At 37.5% G+C, this 13,705-nt stretch overlaps 1 protein-coding gene across 1 annotated transcript in view; it reads left to right on the top strand.

The window, feature by feature from the left end:
• LRRC2 (leucine rich repeat containing 2) overlaps nt 1–13,705 on the top strand; it is a 53,412-nt gene that overhangs the window by 22,090 nt on the left and 17,617 nt on the right. The window contains exon 4 of the mRNA XM_010021405.1: nt 8,726–8,862. Coding sequence (XP_010019707.1) covers nt 8,726–8,862 — 137 coding nt within the window. The remainder of the gene's footprint in view (nt 1–8,725; nt 8,863–13,705) is intronic.

The following is a 13,705-nucleotide window of genomic DNA, read 5'->3' as shown; positions in this document are numbered from 1 at the left end:
CAGCAGGAAATGAAGTTCTTGTTCCTGTTTTGCCTTATTTAGAAGGGAAGGCTCTACTCTGGGTTGGCGAGAAAACAGACTTGAATCCGTTCTGAGACATTTCGAATCACACTCTTAGCAATTACCACCTGTGAACTTGAACAGATCAAATCTGAATCAGAAGGTAGATGAGGATACTTTTGATTTGATTCTTTTTATGGAATAGTAAATGTTTTCATGAAAGCAAAGTAAACAAAAATGGAGAAAATGGCAAAATGGACTTCTTGTCTGTCTCAGAGTTATCAGGTCTGGTTTTCCCAGGAATAACAGAAAAAAACCATGAGCAGGGGTGTAGCTGTGGGATTTTCTTTGGCAATGGCTTCTGGGTGAGTTTGCAGTTCTGGCTCTGAGTGCATGGCTGCAGTGTAGTTGCTGTATATCAATTAGTGATAGTACATTAGCAATTGTTGTAATTGAAAAATATCCAATAGAATATATTCCCATATTCATACAGGAAATAGTGAACTGCATTTTCATGTGATCCTAAAGCATTTGTGCTGGGATGGGATAGAGAGGCTGCAACAGGATTTTTTGTCCCACAAATTATTCATGAAACATTTCAAAGAGTGGGTAATAAAATACTTGTACCTCATTATTTTCTTTCACATTTTTGGTATGCCAAATATTTAAGAGGAAAAATAACTATGCTTTAGAGACATATTTTAATAAGAAATCACAGGAATTTTTGGACTCCTCCCTACCTCACAGAATAAAATTTCATTTGTGCATACCATTAATCCAATTTCCTAGCACTCAGAGGGGAAAACTATCAGTAATAGAGCTTTAAATGACTTCTAGATACCTAAAATAGCTTTTTCTATTAATAAGATTCCCAGTGTGCTGATGTGTGAGTTTCCATATTCTGAGCTTAAATGGAGTCTAGTTGCAGAATCATTTACCCTTTCAATTTATTTAGTGTTGAGTATTATCTGTCCAACAGCTCAGTACTGTGTATAACTGAGGAAAAATTTGTTTATATTCCCCATTTGAAAGGGAAGCATTAAACACCTGTGTTGCAAGTTGGTTTTAAGAGGATACCAGTTGCTTTAAGGCTAGCTGCTAAAATGATGGCTTGTCATACTGGAACAGCTGGAAAGCTCTTCGAAATTTAACCCTTGGTTAGTGCATCACAAAAATACAAAATTATACTTTTAATTGGAACAACTAGAGAGGAAATAATCTTTATTATTCATCTACTTAAGTATCAAAAATGGGAATGTTGTACTAAAATGTAATAAAAACATACAATACAACTGTAATACAAACATAAATTTTTAACAAATTTCAACATCACTGGATCTTACAAAGGCCAGTACTTCTTTAAGCTGAATTTCTTGAAAGGGTTATAAATAGTGCCGTTGTTATTGAGCTCAGGCTGTAACCACTGCCTTGGAAACTACTAATTACATAAATTGGTTTTGCCAAAAGATTCCTACCTAGTGACTGTGATATTGCTTTATGTAACTACATCATATGCAACAATATCAGAACACATTCATCCTATACAGAGCAGATTGGTATTACCAAACTCTGTGATTTATGTCTTCATCTTCCTTGGGTAACAATGGGAATATCAGAGGTTGTGAACTCCGTTTTGGTTATGATGGAAAAGTTTTATCCAACAAGAAGCTTCTTCAGTTTCCAAGGTGATCATGCCCCATCTCTGGAAGTGTTCAAGGCCAGGTTGACGCGACTATTTCAACCTGATCTAGTGGAAGGTGTCCCTGCCCACGGTAGGGGGTTTGAAACTAGATGATCTTTAAGGTTCCTTCCAACCAAAACCATTTTATGATTCTACAACTCTGTTGTTCTACCCTTCCTGAACAGTTTACTAAATGTTTATTTCTGGCACTCAGAAAGTGTTTTCCAACCCAGAGACTGAGCTTACACTCTACTTTGCGCTTAGAAGATAAACTCTCTTCTGGGGACTGGGGATCCCCAGGGAGATGAGAATCCATATTTCAGTTTATCTGGTCACATGAAAAGAAGGAAGTCACATATTTTTCTATAGAATTTCTGATCCGTCAAAATATCTTCATTTCAGTTCATTGTATTTTTGTTTTCATTAATTTTCATTTCAGCCCTTTCAGCAGACCATCACTCTATGTTTTCTTCCTGAAGGTCCATTCAGCCCACAAGAATTTCTTCACATTTTTCTACCTCTATTTTACTACATGAAAACCTTCTTACCCACACTCACATTGTACTAATACTCTTCTGACCACTGACTGGGATCCCAAGCTTTATCCTTTTCAGTTTTTGTTCATAGTAGCCACTTGAAATTTCTCTCAGTACGTTTAAATCAAATTGTTTGAACACATGAAAGCTGGTTAAAGAATGAATTATTACTAGCCCAGGTTTACTGTGCTACAGCATTTAAAAGCCCTACTGGCAAAAAAAGGTTTTGCAACTTTGTTATGCAAAAGTTGTTTTGGAAGTCTTTATCACTCCTTTCCTTGGATGCTTTCAGCAGAGGGAAAAAACCAAACAGATTGATGTTGTAACTGTTACCTGTAGGCTTGAACATCAATGTCTCCTTTCAGATAACTCAAAAAGGCAATGTGACCAATTCATCAGAGAAGGCTGAAATGAGGAGACTATTTGTCTTGGCCCATATGAAGTTGCCACCAGATCATTGGAGATCAAGGCAAAGATTTACTTTGCATTTTACTTTAGTTTATACAAGTGCATCTGCATTTGTATTGAATGGAATACTTCTGTAATAAAGCCTCTACATGACATAATCTGCATTTTGCCTCTGATACCTTGTTAGGAACACTAATGTAGGCTTGTCTAAATGGTGAAGTTGCATTATCATTATAACTATTAAGTATTATGTGAATCTATAGGTGGCAGGTATGGTGGTCAAATCTTGCTTTACTTTTGGGTAGCTGTGAAAGGAGTGTCACTTTCTCTTTTCCTTCCTAAGGCTGTCTCAATGGCTGTAGTATAGGCTCATTAAGCATGGTGATGAGTGGGCCCTATACAGAAGAGAATGGAAAGCTTCTGCACTAAGAAAGTATAAATAAGTCCCTAAATACAGGTTATAAGGTATTGAAAGTCGTTCATACTGCCTTACCACACCTTTTACCCCCACCAATCCCCTATCTGTTATTGAAATAAACTGGGTGAGAATATTTGGAATCTTACTCACTGCCTATGTTTTTTGAAGGTTGTTTCAGGATACATTTTAGGGTGCTTCCTAGTTTTCAGCCAAGATACATGGATTTTAGAATCTTGAATTGTCATGAATACTGTCTTATAGTTGTATATTTGTGTTCTTTCTAGTGGCCTTGTTTAACAAATCTAGGGGAAAAAGAGAGTGGCAGTCTTCTCCATTTGTCTAGGAAAGTAAAAGATCTTGGCCTGCAACCTGGATTATCATGCAGGCAACTCATATAACCTAATTCTAACCCTGTGTAGGTTGTTGCTTATAAGAATTTTAATCAGTTTTTTAAAGGAAGTAGTAATTAGAGATGTGGAGCTGAATGAAAACTAGATTGAAATTAAAAGTTTATAAAAGAAAAGCAAGCTGTGCCCAACTGATTTGGTTTCTACCTTCTTTTGAGAAGATGATTTGGCTTCAAAAGGTAGGTCTTGTTTATTTGGCACCCCATAAAGTATTTGATAAAATGAATTACGGAAAATGAATGTTTAAATCTAAAAAAATGGACTTTGATGCGACAGTTGTAAAAATGAGCAAAGGAAAGAGAAGCTATCATTTGGGAGGAAGATCACTTGTGGAGTTTCTCAAGAATTAGTCTTGAGTTTATTTATTAATTATTTTGAGGAACTAGGCTACTGAAATTTTTTGCTGATACAGTTTGAGTGTTACTGTCGCTGCACAAACAGGAGGAAATACAGGAAGCTGGATGAGCAAGTGGGCCTCCAAAAAAGTAGGGAGATTAAATTCATGATTGCAGAAGTCAAGATCATGTACTCAGGAGCTAATAATTTGTGTAGCAAATCATGAGCACATTGAAAGCAAATAATTGAAGAAACAAAATTCCTGATCTAACAGTCACTGATGGACAATGCAGTATGATACACGCATAAAGTTGTGGTCACCTAGATTCAAGAAAAGTTATTTCACATAGGAACAGATGCAAAAAATGCCTATTAGGACCGTTCAAGGAGGCAATTTCTCTTTTGTGAGAAAAGATTAGAATTGGCTATTCAGGCTAGTAAAGTAAATTCTGATACATCTGCTTCTTATGAAAACCAACGAAGGAAAAGGGCTATTTAAATATAAAATTGGCAAGTAAATTAATGATTATAGAAAACTCTACCAATATTCAAATACAAATATTATAAAATATTTTGCAAATAAATTTAGATTGGCAATCCAAAGACCATTCCAAATCATGAAAAGGATGAAATTCTGTAACTTTATTTTTTCACAAGAGCAGTGGATGTAAAAATCCAAGCTATTTTTAAGACAGAATGTGATAAATAAAAAATGGGATTATGTGAAGTGGTGGTGTGAACGTTTCATGCAGGAGGTCTTGGTGAGTCCTGTGTGTGTCTAATGGTCATAGAGGGAGAGTGGCATAACTTAATCCACCAGAGAGCTTAGATGTGAAAAAACAGCCATTACACAGAATTGCAAGAGATTGTTCCCTGAAGATCTTGGTGAACTTATCTATGTTGTCCTGAGTTTGTTATCAGAATTAAATTCAGTTGTAAAACTCTCAGCTTTTTCCAGTAATTTTCATAATCTCAGCCACAGCAATTAGTGGCAAGTGATTGTAGATTCCATCTAAAATGTTGGATTAGAGAGAGATTATTTATGACAAGAAAAAAAATGATGCATCTTCTACTTACTTGCTTTCTCATACCTGAAAACTGGGGCAAACCATACTGTGAACATTGACACACATGTTAGAAACCGTGAAATGAGAAAAAAACTTGAAAAGCTGTTGCTTCGGAAGGCAGGAAAGTCATAAAGGGAAGCTGTGCTTATCTCCACCACTCTGCCCAGAAATGCTGTTAAATTTTTGTGATTCTTATTTTTGTAAGTAATTTTGCTTCATGTCTCCCAGTTGTGCACAGAGACAAGTTAGTTACATAAGAGGGTGAATAGGATGTTGGTGACACTAGATGCCTACTCTACATTAGTTCTGCAGGTACTTATGGAAACTGAGAAGTAGAAATTTCAGTAACTGAAAAGTCAGAAATACATCTGTTGTGGGTTAACACTCATAGGCAGCTAAGACAGCTCATGCAGCTTGCTCAGCATCCTACAGCTGCTTGTTCGGTCTCTGCAGCAGGATGGGGAGATAATTGGAAGGGCAAAAATGAGAAAACTCATGCGTCAGGATGAAGACAGTTTAACAAGTGAAGAAAAACAAACAAGCAAGCAAACAAACAAACGTGATGCAAAAGCAACCGCTCACTACCAGTTGACCAATACTCAGCTAGTTTCTGAGCGACAGCCACCTTGGAAAACTCCTCCTCATACCTCTCCTCCCCTGGCTTTTACTGCTGAATGTGATGTTATATGGTATAGTATTCCTTTGTTCAATTCAGGTCCAGTATCTTGGTCCTGTCCCTACTCAGCAACTTGCCCACCCTTGGGGTAGAAAAAGGGCCAGCCTTCAAGCTGTGTAAGCACTGTTCAGCAACAACAAAATCACTGGTGATTTATCCCCATTGTTGGGTCACAAATCCAGAACATATCACCATATAGGCTGCTATGAAGAAAATTAACTCCATTCCAGACAGACCCAGTACAATATCCCACTGCAAAAGGAAAAAGTCAAGACATTCTAGTGCTAATGAGTAAATAGTTGTTTTTTTTATGTTCCAATGGGATTTGCTCTCCTTCACTAAGAGATTAACTGGATGAGGAATAAATTTGCAATTCTTTGGTTCTCTATTTTATTTAAAGATAGTTTTGATTCAGTGATTAGTTTGTTGCAATGAGGTGGTAAGTCGATGTTGATTCTACTTATCTTATTATGCAATACCTTCATCCTTCTACATCATGACAGTAAACCTGGTGAGACTTCATAATGGGTAGGCTAAACTTCTATTACTTTTACGTGCTTAAAATTCTGGAAACAGGGTGGTTCACACAATTAAGTTGCTCCTATTACTCTCCTGCACCAGCCTCTGTCTTGTGGGACAGTAATGGACTGGCAAAGCAATGTCTGTTTTAGTCTTATAGAGAATTTTGCTTCTGCTATTTTAACTAAAAGAGTACCTCACAATGAATAGGAAAAGCAAAGTTACCTTCCTAAAAGGACAGCTGAGTTTTGTAATACCACCTTAGTCTCTATTTCTGGCAGAGCTAATACTGGAAGAAGCTGAGTGGAAGCTTTTGTATTTTTATCCATTGCAACCTGCATTCTTACTATATAAGGTTTGTCTGTCACCTGTGAGAAAGATTTGGGTGGTCCAGCCACCATTTGATAACAATATCGTGTCCAAGGAAAACTCTGTAAAGTGCTGTGTGATTTTGTGGCTGCTACTCTTGGTCATCAAACTGCATGTCTCTCTGTCTGACAATAGCAATTTCTCAGGGAAAAAACATGGGGCTTTCAATTCCCTGTTTCTTCACTCTCTTTTCCTGTGGAAACACCATCTGTTCTCTTTCCACATATTGTAAAAAGTAAACCAACTTTTGTTTTCGAGAGAATTTAACTAATTGTTACTGTCTTAAGGGTAGGATCACTATTACGACACTGTTTTGACCATTTGAGACATACTGCAGAGAGATACTCTCCAGCGTTATTCAAAAGCCACGGAACAACAGATTGTTTTTTAAAATTTGATTATAAATAGAAGACTGATATAATATAAAATTGTGGATCTTGTGTATGTTTTGTCTTGGTTTACCAAAACAGTCTGCTCTGACAACCTATTGACACAAGATGTTCTCTCCTGATTTCCAGCTGATGAATTGCATTTAAGTTTCTTACTGCTGCTTTTGCTTGTGAATCACTGGTGAGAGGGGAATAGTGCAGGAATATCACTGATCCAAGGTGAATACTGCAGATGATACCAGTCTGAGTTGTACAGTTGATACGGTTGATTGAAGGGATGCCATCTGGGAGAACACTGACAGGCTTGAGGAATGGGCCCATGTAAATCTGAAAGTCAACAAGGCCAAGTGAAAAATCCTGCACTTCAGTTGAGGCTATTTTCAATAACAATACAGGCTGGAGGATGAATGGATTGAAAGCAGCCCCACAAGGATGGACTTGAGGATAGTGGTGGTTGAGAAGTTGGATATGAGCTGACAGTGTACTCCTGCAGCACAAGAAAACCAGCTGTATCCTGGGCTGCAAAAAAAGATGTGTGGCCAGCAGGCTGAAGGAAGTGATTCTCCCCTTGTACTCCACACCTGTGAGATGCCACTTAGAGTATTGCATCCAGCTCTGGGGTCCCCAGTACAAGAAAGACATGGGCCTGTTAGAGTGGGTCTGGAGGATGGCCATGAAAAAAGGGGTGGAAAACCTCTCCTGTGAAGAAAGGCTGAGAGAGTTGGGGTTGTTAAGCCTGGAGAAGAGAAGGCTCCAGGAAGACCTTATTGCTGCCTTTCAGTACATAAGCAGACTTATGTGATAGACGGAGAAACACTTTTTATACCAGGACCTGGAGTGACAGGACAAGGGACAATGGTTTTAAACTGAAATAAGGTACATTTAGATTGGACTAATGGAAGAAATGTTTTACAACGAGGGTTCTGAGGTTTCCCAAGGAAGTTGTGGATGCCTCATCATGGGAATTGTTCAGTCAGGTTGCACATTAGATGATTTTTTGAAGGTCCCTTCCCATTGAGACCTTTTTGTGAGACTGTGATTCTATGATCACCCATGTAATACAACAGAACTGTCCATAAAATGTAGAGTGTTCTCATTTTGTTGTATGTACTTAAATACAAAGGATGCCTTTGCTAACATATCATCTATCTGATATATTCAAATTCCTTACTATTTTCCTCTTTGACTGTGCTACAGTATAATGTGCACTTCTTCCATGTAATACATTTTGAATTTTAATGATGTTTCTAAAGTTGTTTTTGTCATGCTATAAATCTAAGAAACAGAATGTACAATGTGACTAAATGCAACCTAGAATATTATAAGGGCCTTAAGATTAATCCAACAAGAATGATAACTTGCAATAAAGAATTTAATAAAACAAATACACATACCCATTATTTTTTTATAATCCAAAGTATGCCGTACTTCAAACAAGAGAGAGAATTCTTAATATCATAAGTTTAGTAGGAGAAATTGTTCACAATTAAGAGGTTCTATGAAAAATACTAAGATACTTTCAGTTAGCTGGAAAGTTTTCTAAAGTAGCCAAATCAAAAGCCAACTTCTTTAGCTTCAACTGTGGTCAATAGGTATCTTATCCCTTATAGAATTAAGATCTTTGCAAGTCTTTGCTGCCTCCTTTTAAACGCTTTCCAAAACCATTGCAGATTAAGGGAAGTGCATTTGAGTTTAACACAGCACTACTGCTACTTCCAGTATTAGTAACCACGGCAGAAAATATTTATTCTTCTTTATTATTATTTACTCATCACCAAATTAGGGAGGTTTTTTTCGGGTGTTTTTGTTCCTTTACTGGACTGAGTATGCCTTTTAGTTTTAATTTTCCCTTATTTTATTATTTTATTATTATTATTTATTTATTTAAATATGCTGATCTTATTATCTTTCCCTCACAGGCTGCTTAAAAAATCTCAAAGTGCTCAATGTGAGTTTCAATAATTTGAAGTCAGTTCCTCCAGAACTGGGAGACTGTGAGAATCTAGAAAAACTGGATTTGTCTGGAAATATGGAAATAACAGAGCTCCCATTTGAAGTAAGATAATAAACTATGTTTCTTCAATTTTTTATTTGGCTTGTAAGGTATATTATCACAGTCTTAAAACCTTTTTTTACCAGATTAAATCACATTCCTTGAAGTTTTTAGTAATAATATTTTAGTAGTAGTATCACTGAAAATGTCTTAGCATCAGTTAAATGGGGCCAAGCTTTTTTATTTTGGTTTTCAAGTGACTAAATTTTGCCTGCATTTATTCTGGTATATGAAGGATGACATGATCCCAAAGGGGATTTGACCAGTGGTGATACAGAGAAGGCTGCAAATAGCGATTTTCTGTGAAAGTGCAGTGCATGTTGACAGTCAAATTCACATACTAATCTTTATTTGTTCCCACCATCTGTTTTCCTTTAAAAAAAGAATAGAGAGTTCTATAAACAACACTGCATGGTCCTATGAACATAAATGTCCACCTGAAAAGGATACTACGTCCTGAAAATGATGTGAGACATGATATGAATATATATTGAAGACTGAGAAAAGGACTCCCAGGCATGCACCAACATTGTTTTTTGTGTTGGATGCATACCTGCTCCTTGCCATAGCAGCTCTGAGAGTTATTGTTCAGGGAGAAATGAAGCCATTGGCTGGTACTTAACTATAGTTTCAGATGTAATCCGTATTTCTCAGGGTCTTAATATCATGATTCTTGGAGGATGAATGGGGGGATCTTTAGGAAGAAGTGTTAGGCTTTTCTTTACCAGTTCCTACTTTTTCTCTAAACATCTGTTGCTGATGATTACAGGCAATGCAGAAGTAGATTAAATTTATGTGAGATCCAGTTTGGCCATATTTATATTCTGTCCTAGGAACATGCAAAGAGTAATTAACTTTTCCTTCTGACTTTTCACTGTAAGGTAGTTTATCTGAAAATAATTGTTAGAAATGATGTGAGGGAAACAGAAAACAAGGGTGAACATTAACTTCACATCATAAGTAGACACTGCACAGAAATGCTAGCAACAGCACTAATAAAGCAGGTCTTCTTTCTCCTTTCTCTCCTCTTCCTTCAGACAACAAAGGCAGGGAACAAACCAGGTGGAACTTAACTGGTAAAAGGAACCGTAATGGAATCAGTAAAGTATATATCCTGAACAGGCAAAGGAATTAAATATAAATATCTAGGAAAAATGAATATATTCAATCCTGTGGACTAGAATGGTGAATTTAACCCCAGTCATTGGAATGTTAGGATCAATGAGTGTTTTCATAGTTGCTTCTAAATGCCTTGTAATGCACAAGCTTACTGAAGTCTATGCATGTTGTGGTTTAAGCCCAGCTGGTAACTCATGACCATGCAGCCACTGGCTCACCCCCTGCCTTCCCCAGGTGGGATGGGGAGGAGAATCGAAAAACTGTAAAACTCGTAGGTTGAGATAAGAACAGTTTAATAAGTAAAGAACATTATACTACTACTACAACTACTACCACTAATGATAAGGGAAATAACAAGGGGAGAGAATATAAAACTAAAAAGGGAAAGGAAAAAACTCAAAATAGCAGTGACGCACAATACAATTGCTCACCACCTGCTGACCGATACACAGCCTGACCTGAGCAGTGATCTGGGCCTTCTGGGTGACTCCCCCCAGTTTATATACTGGGCATGATGTGCTGTGGTATGGAATAACCCTTTGGCTAGTTTGAGTCAGGTGTCCTGTCTCTGCTTCCTCCTGGCTTCTTGTGCCCCTCCTCACTGGCAGAGCATGAGACTGAAAAATCCTTGATCAGGGTAAGAGCTACTGAGCAACTAAAACACTGGTGTGTTATCAGCACTGTTCTCAGGCTAAAGCCAAAACACAGCACTGCAACAGCTACTAGGAAGAAAATTAACTTTATCCCAGCTGAAACCAGGACAACGCATTATGGGTAGCCTTTGCATGTAAACCTATCTGTGCATGGAAGTTTCTCCAGGGCTGAGTCCTAAGAGACCAGTATTTTACACAGAAAGCCCAAAAGCATTGTTCCTTTCTGATGGTGTCTTCTTCAATGGGATTGAAAGGCACTAAAACAGAAAGCAGGCTCCTGGACAATGGCTCCCTTACAAGCTATGGAAAAAAATTTAGAGCTCTGCAAATGATATTATATAACAGCAAAAACTGGAAGCCACATCATGTCATCATGGTCTAAAAGGTCTAGAAGAAAAATATTGGCATGGCTTATTGTGTTTCTTTGTTTCTCTGGAACCTGGCACTTAATTTATCCTTAAAGTGACCTGGAAGGTGGGCTACACAAACTCTTCTGGTTTAGTTTATAAAATTAGTTTACCAGAATCAATATTTTAAAGGCAGCTTTGGAAGCTGAACATACAATTAAAGGAACACTTTTGTAAATGACTAAAATGCTGCAAAGTGTTTGGCCTTCGGTGTACTCAATATGGTTGATGTTATTCAGACCAATTGGATCATTAATGTTACTGAAGTAGTAGGTGTCTGATGTTTGAATCTCACATGGGCAAAGGTGGTCGTCACTGACAGGTAACTAATGAATTAAAATATTGAATTAGTCTGGAAAGTCTAAAAAAGGAAAACAGAAAGACACTGTGAAGTGTTGTGGTTGACTAGCCTTGGCTAATAACCAAAATGCCCACCCAGCTGCTCAATTATTCCCCCTCTTCAGCATGACATCAGGAGAAAATAGGATAAAAAAGCTCACGAATCAAGTTTGTTTAACAGTTACTATGGTGGGCAAGACAGATTTTACTTGGTGAAGATTAATGTAATATTTACCAGTATGCATGTAGGTAGTGAGAAACAAAGACATTAGAACACCTTTTCCTCTCAACGTCACTCCTTCAGATTCCCCTCCCAGACCTGAGCAGTACAGAGAGGTGGGGGGAGTTACAGCTAGTGCACAGTGGTTTCTAGCTGCTTCTCCTTCCTCCTCACACTTTTTGTGTGGGGTCTCCATGGACTGCATTTTCTTCAGGAGTATCCATCTGCAGCAGCTGCGGGTCTTCCATGGAGCTTCCAGCTCCAGCTCTGACCTTAGGATTCCTTCTATTCTTTCTTATTTTTATTCTCTTTTCCTTTCACTGCCTTTTTTTCCCTTTCTATAAATATGTTTTCAGAGTGATATCGCATGCTTAGCTGAGGAGCTCAGTTTTGTCATGTGGTGGATCCATTGAAGCCAGCTTGAACTTTCTGTGTTCAGCTTGGGGCAGCCCCTGGTATCTTCCCACAGAGATGACCCTGCAGCCTCCACACTGCCAGCACCTTGCTATGGGTGTCCAATACAAGTATTTATGACACCAAGTTAGAATGATTAGATCAAATGTTACCTAATACAACTGTGGCTAACTGTTGTTAATCCAGTGGAATATTTGTACGGGTTGGTCGTCATTGCCTTCTGTGGTGTGAATACTAGGAACTGGAGACTGTAAGTGAGCAAGGATGTGCAAGCTCTGATCTAGTAGGTGAGTGAGTTCCCTTTACAACATTAGGAAAAGTTGGCAACCTACACACAAAATCAGATAGAGGTTCCTGCTTATCACTTTTTAGGAAGTTCAATTTTTATTTGACTTTCAAGTCCTTTAAAGTTGCTTCTGGGAAGGCTACAGAAACACATAAGAATAGCAACAGTATTCTCCAGTGTAAAACTTACCCGAAAGAAATAAAGGCAAACTTTAGCCCAGATGAGGTGATCAAAGTCTAATTTTACCTTGGTTTTGTACATAGAATAATGGCCAAAGAGATACTGATAGCATATACGAAAATGTATTCAAAGAGATTGATAACATGCCTGTAATTCAGTCAAGAATTTTTGTCAGACCCATAAACATTGAAGAAAGCATCAGAACTTGGAGACTGAATTATGTCTTCAGTCATCAGTCTCCCTGTCCTGTTCCCTTTCTATCCATTTTCATTATGACAAGGGCAAAAAAAAAAAAAAAAAATAAAAAGGAGCAGTCTTGAAGCTTTTAGTTCATTTGATTATTTAGTTTTTTGCTTTCCTGAGAAAAGAGTTCAATTTTGGTTGGATTTTTTTTGGTTTTTTTTTTTTTTTTTTTTTTTCTGTTTGTTTTTTTTTTTTTCCCCAAATAGATACAAAATATTACACAATGAGCTGTTATAGGGGGAGAAAGCTCAATAAGATGGATCATATAAAGCATGACTGTAACTGCTACCCTAAAGTGGTAGTGGTTGAACATGCTATTACACAAAACCATATAGAGTCACCAAATACCATTTTGAATTGAAGTCTCTAATTTGTGAAGTCAGCTACTATCTATGTGTATAAATTTTCATAGTATATTAGTTGTTTCTGTGCCTGAATTTGTGATCCAGACACATAAGAAATTCACAGACTGTTGTGATGTCTGTTGTCTGTTAATTTGTTTTGTAAACAGGGAAACTTCAGGAAGGACAAGATGTTAAGCTTTTTCTCGTACTGCTTTTCAGGTAAACTACAGTTGTTAAGGAGGTTTCCAGTATGTATACTGACTATACTTCTTGCTTTTTTAATGTACCAATGTAATTTTTCAATGCAGTTTTTTTAAGCTGAGGTATGCGATGTTTGAGATGCTCTAGCACAACTAAAATCTTGTGGATCTTTACTCTCTGTTAATAGATTCAATATCTGGTACTGATACATCCACCTTTTCAGTTTCTAGAATAAAAAAACCCACCCCAAACCATAGCATTCTGCTTGGCCTAATGCAACCTATGAATTGGTTGTATCAGCCTACTAGGAACATGTATGTCCAGTACCTAGACTTTTGCAGTATTTCAATTTGGGTGTGCTTTGATGCCATGCCTCAAGTAACATGCCTCATGCAATAACCTCAGGAGCCAAGCACACTGCTCACTTGTCTGTTTCTTGT

The sequence above is a fragment of the Nestor notabilis genome, unplaced genomic scaffold (assembly GCF_000696875.1).
Source record: "Nestor notabilis isolate BGI_N333 unplaced genomic scaffold, ASM69687v1 scaffold6039, whole genome shotgun sequence".
NCBI classification, from domain to species: Eukaryota; Metazoa; Chordata; class Aves; order Psittaciformes; family Psittacidae; genus Nestor; species Nestor notabilis.
This window is presented reverse-complemented; position numbering and strand designations above follow the sequence as displayed.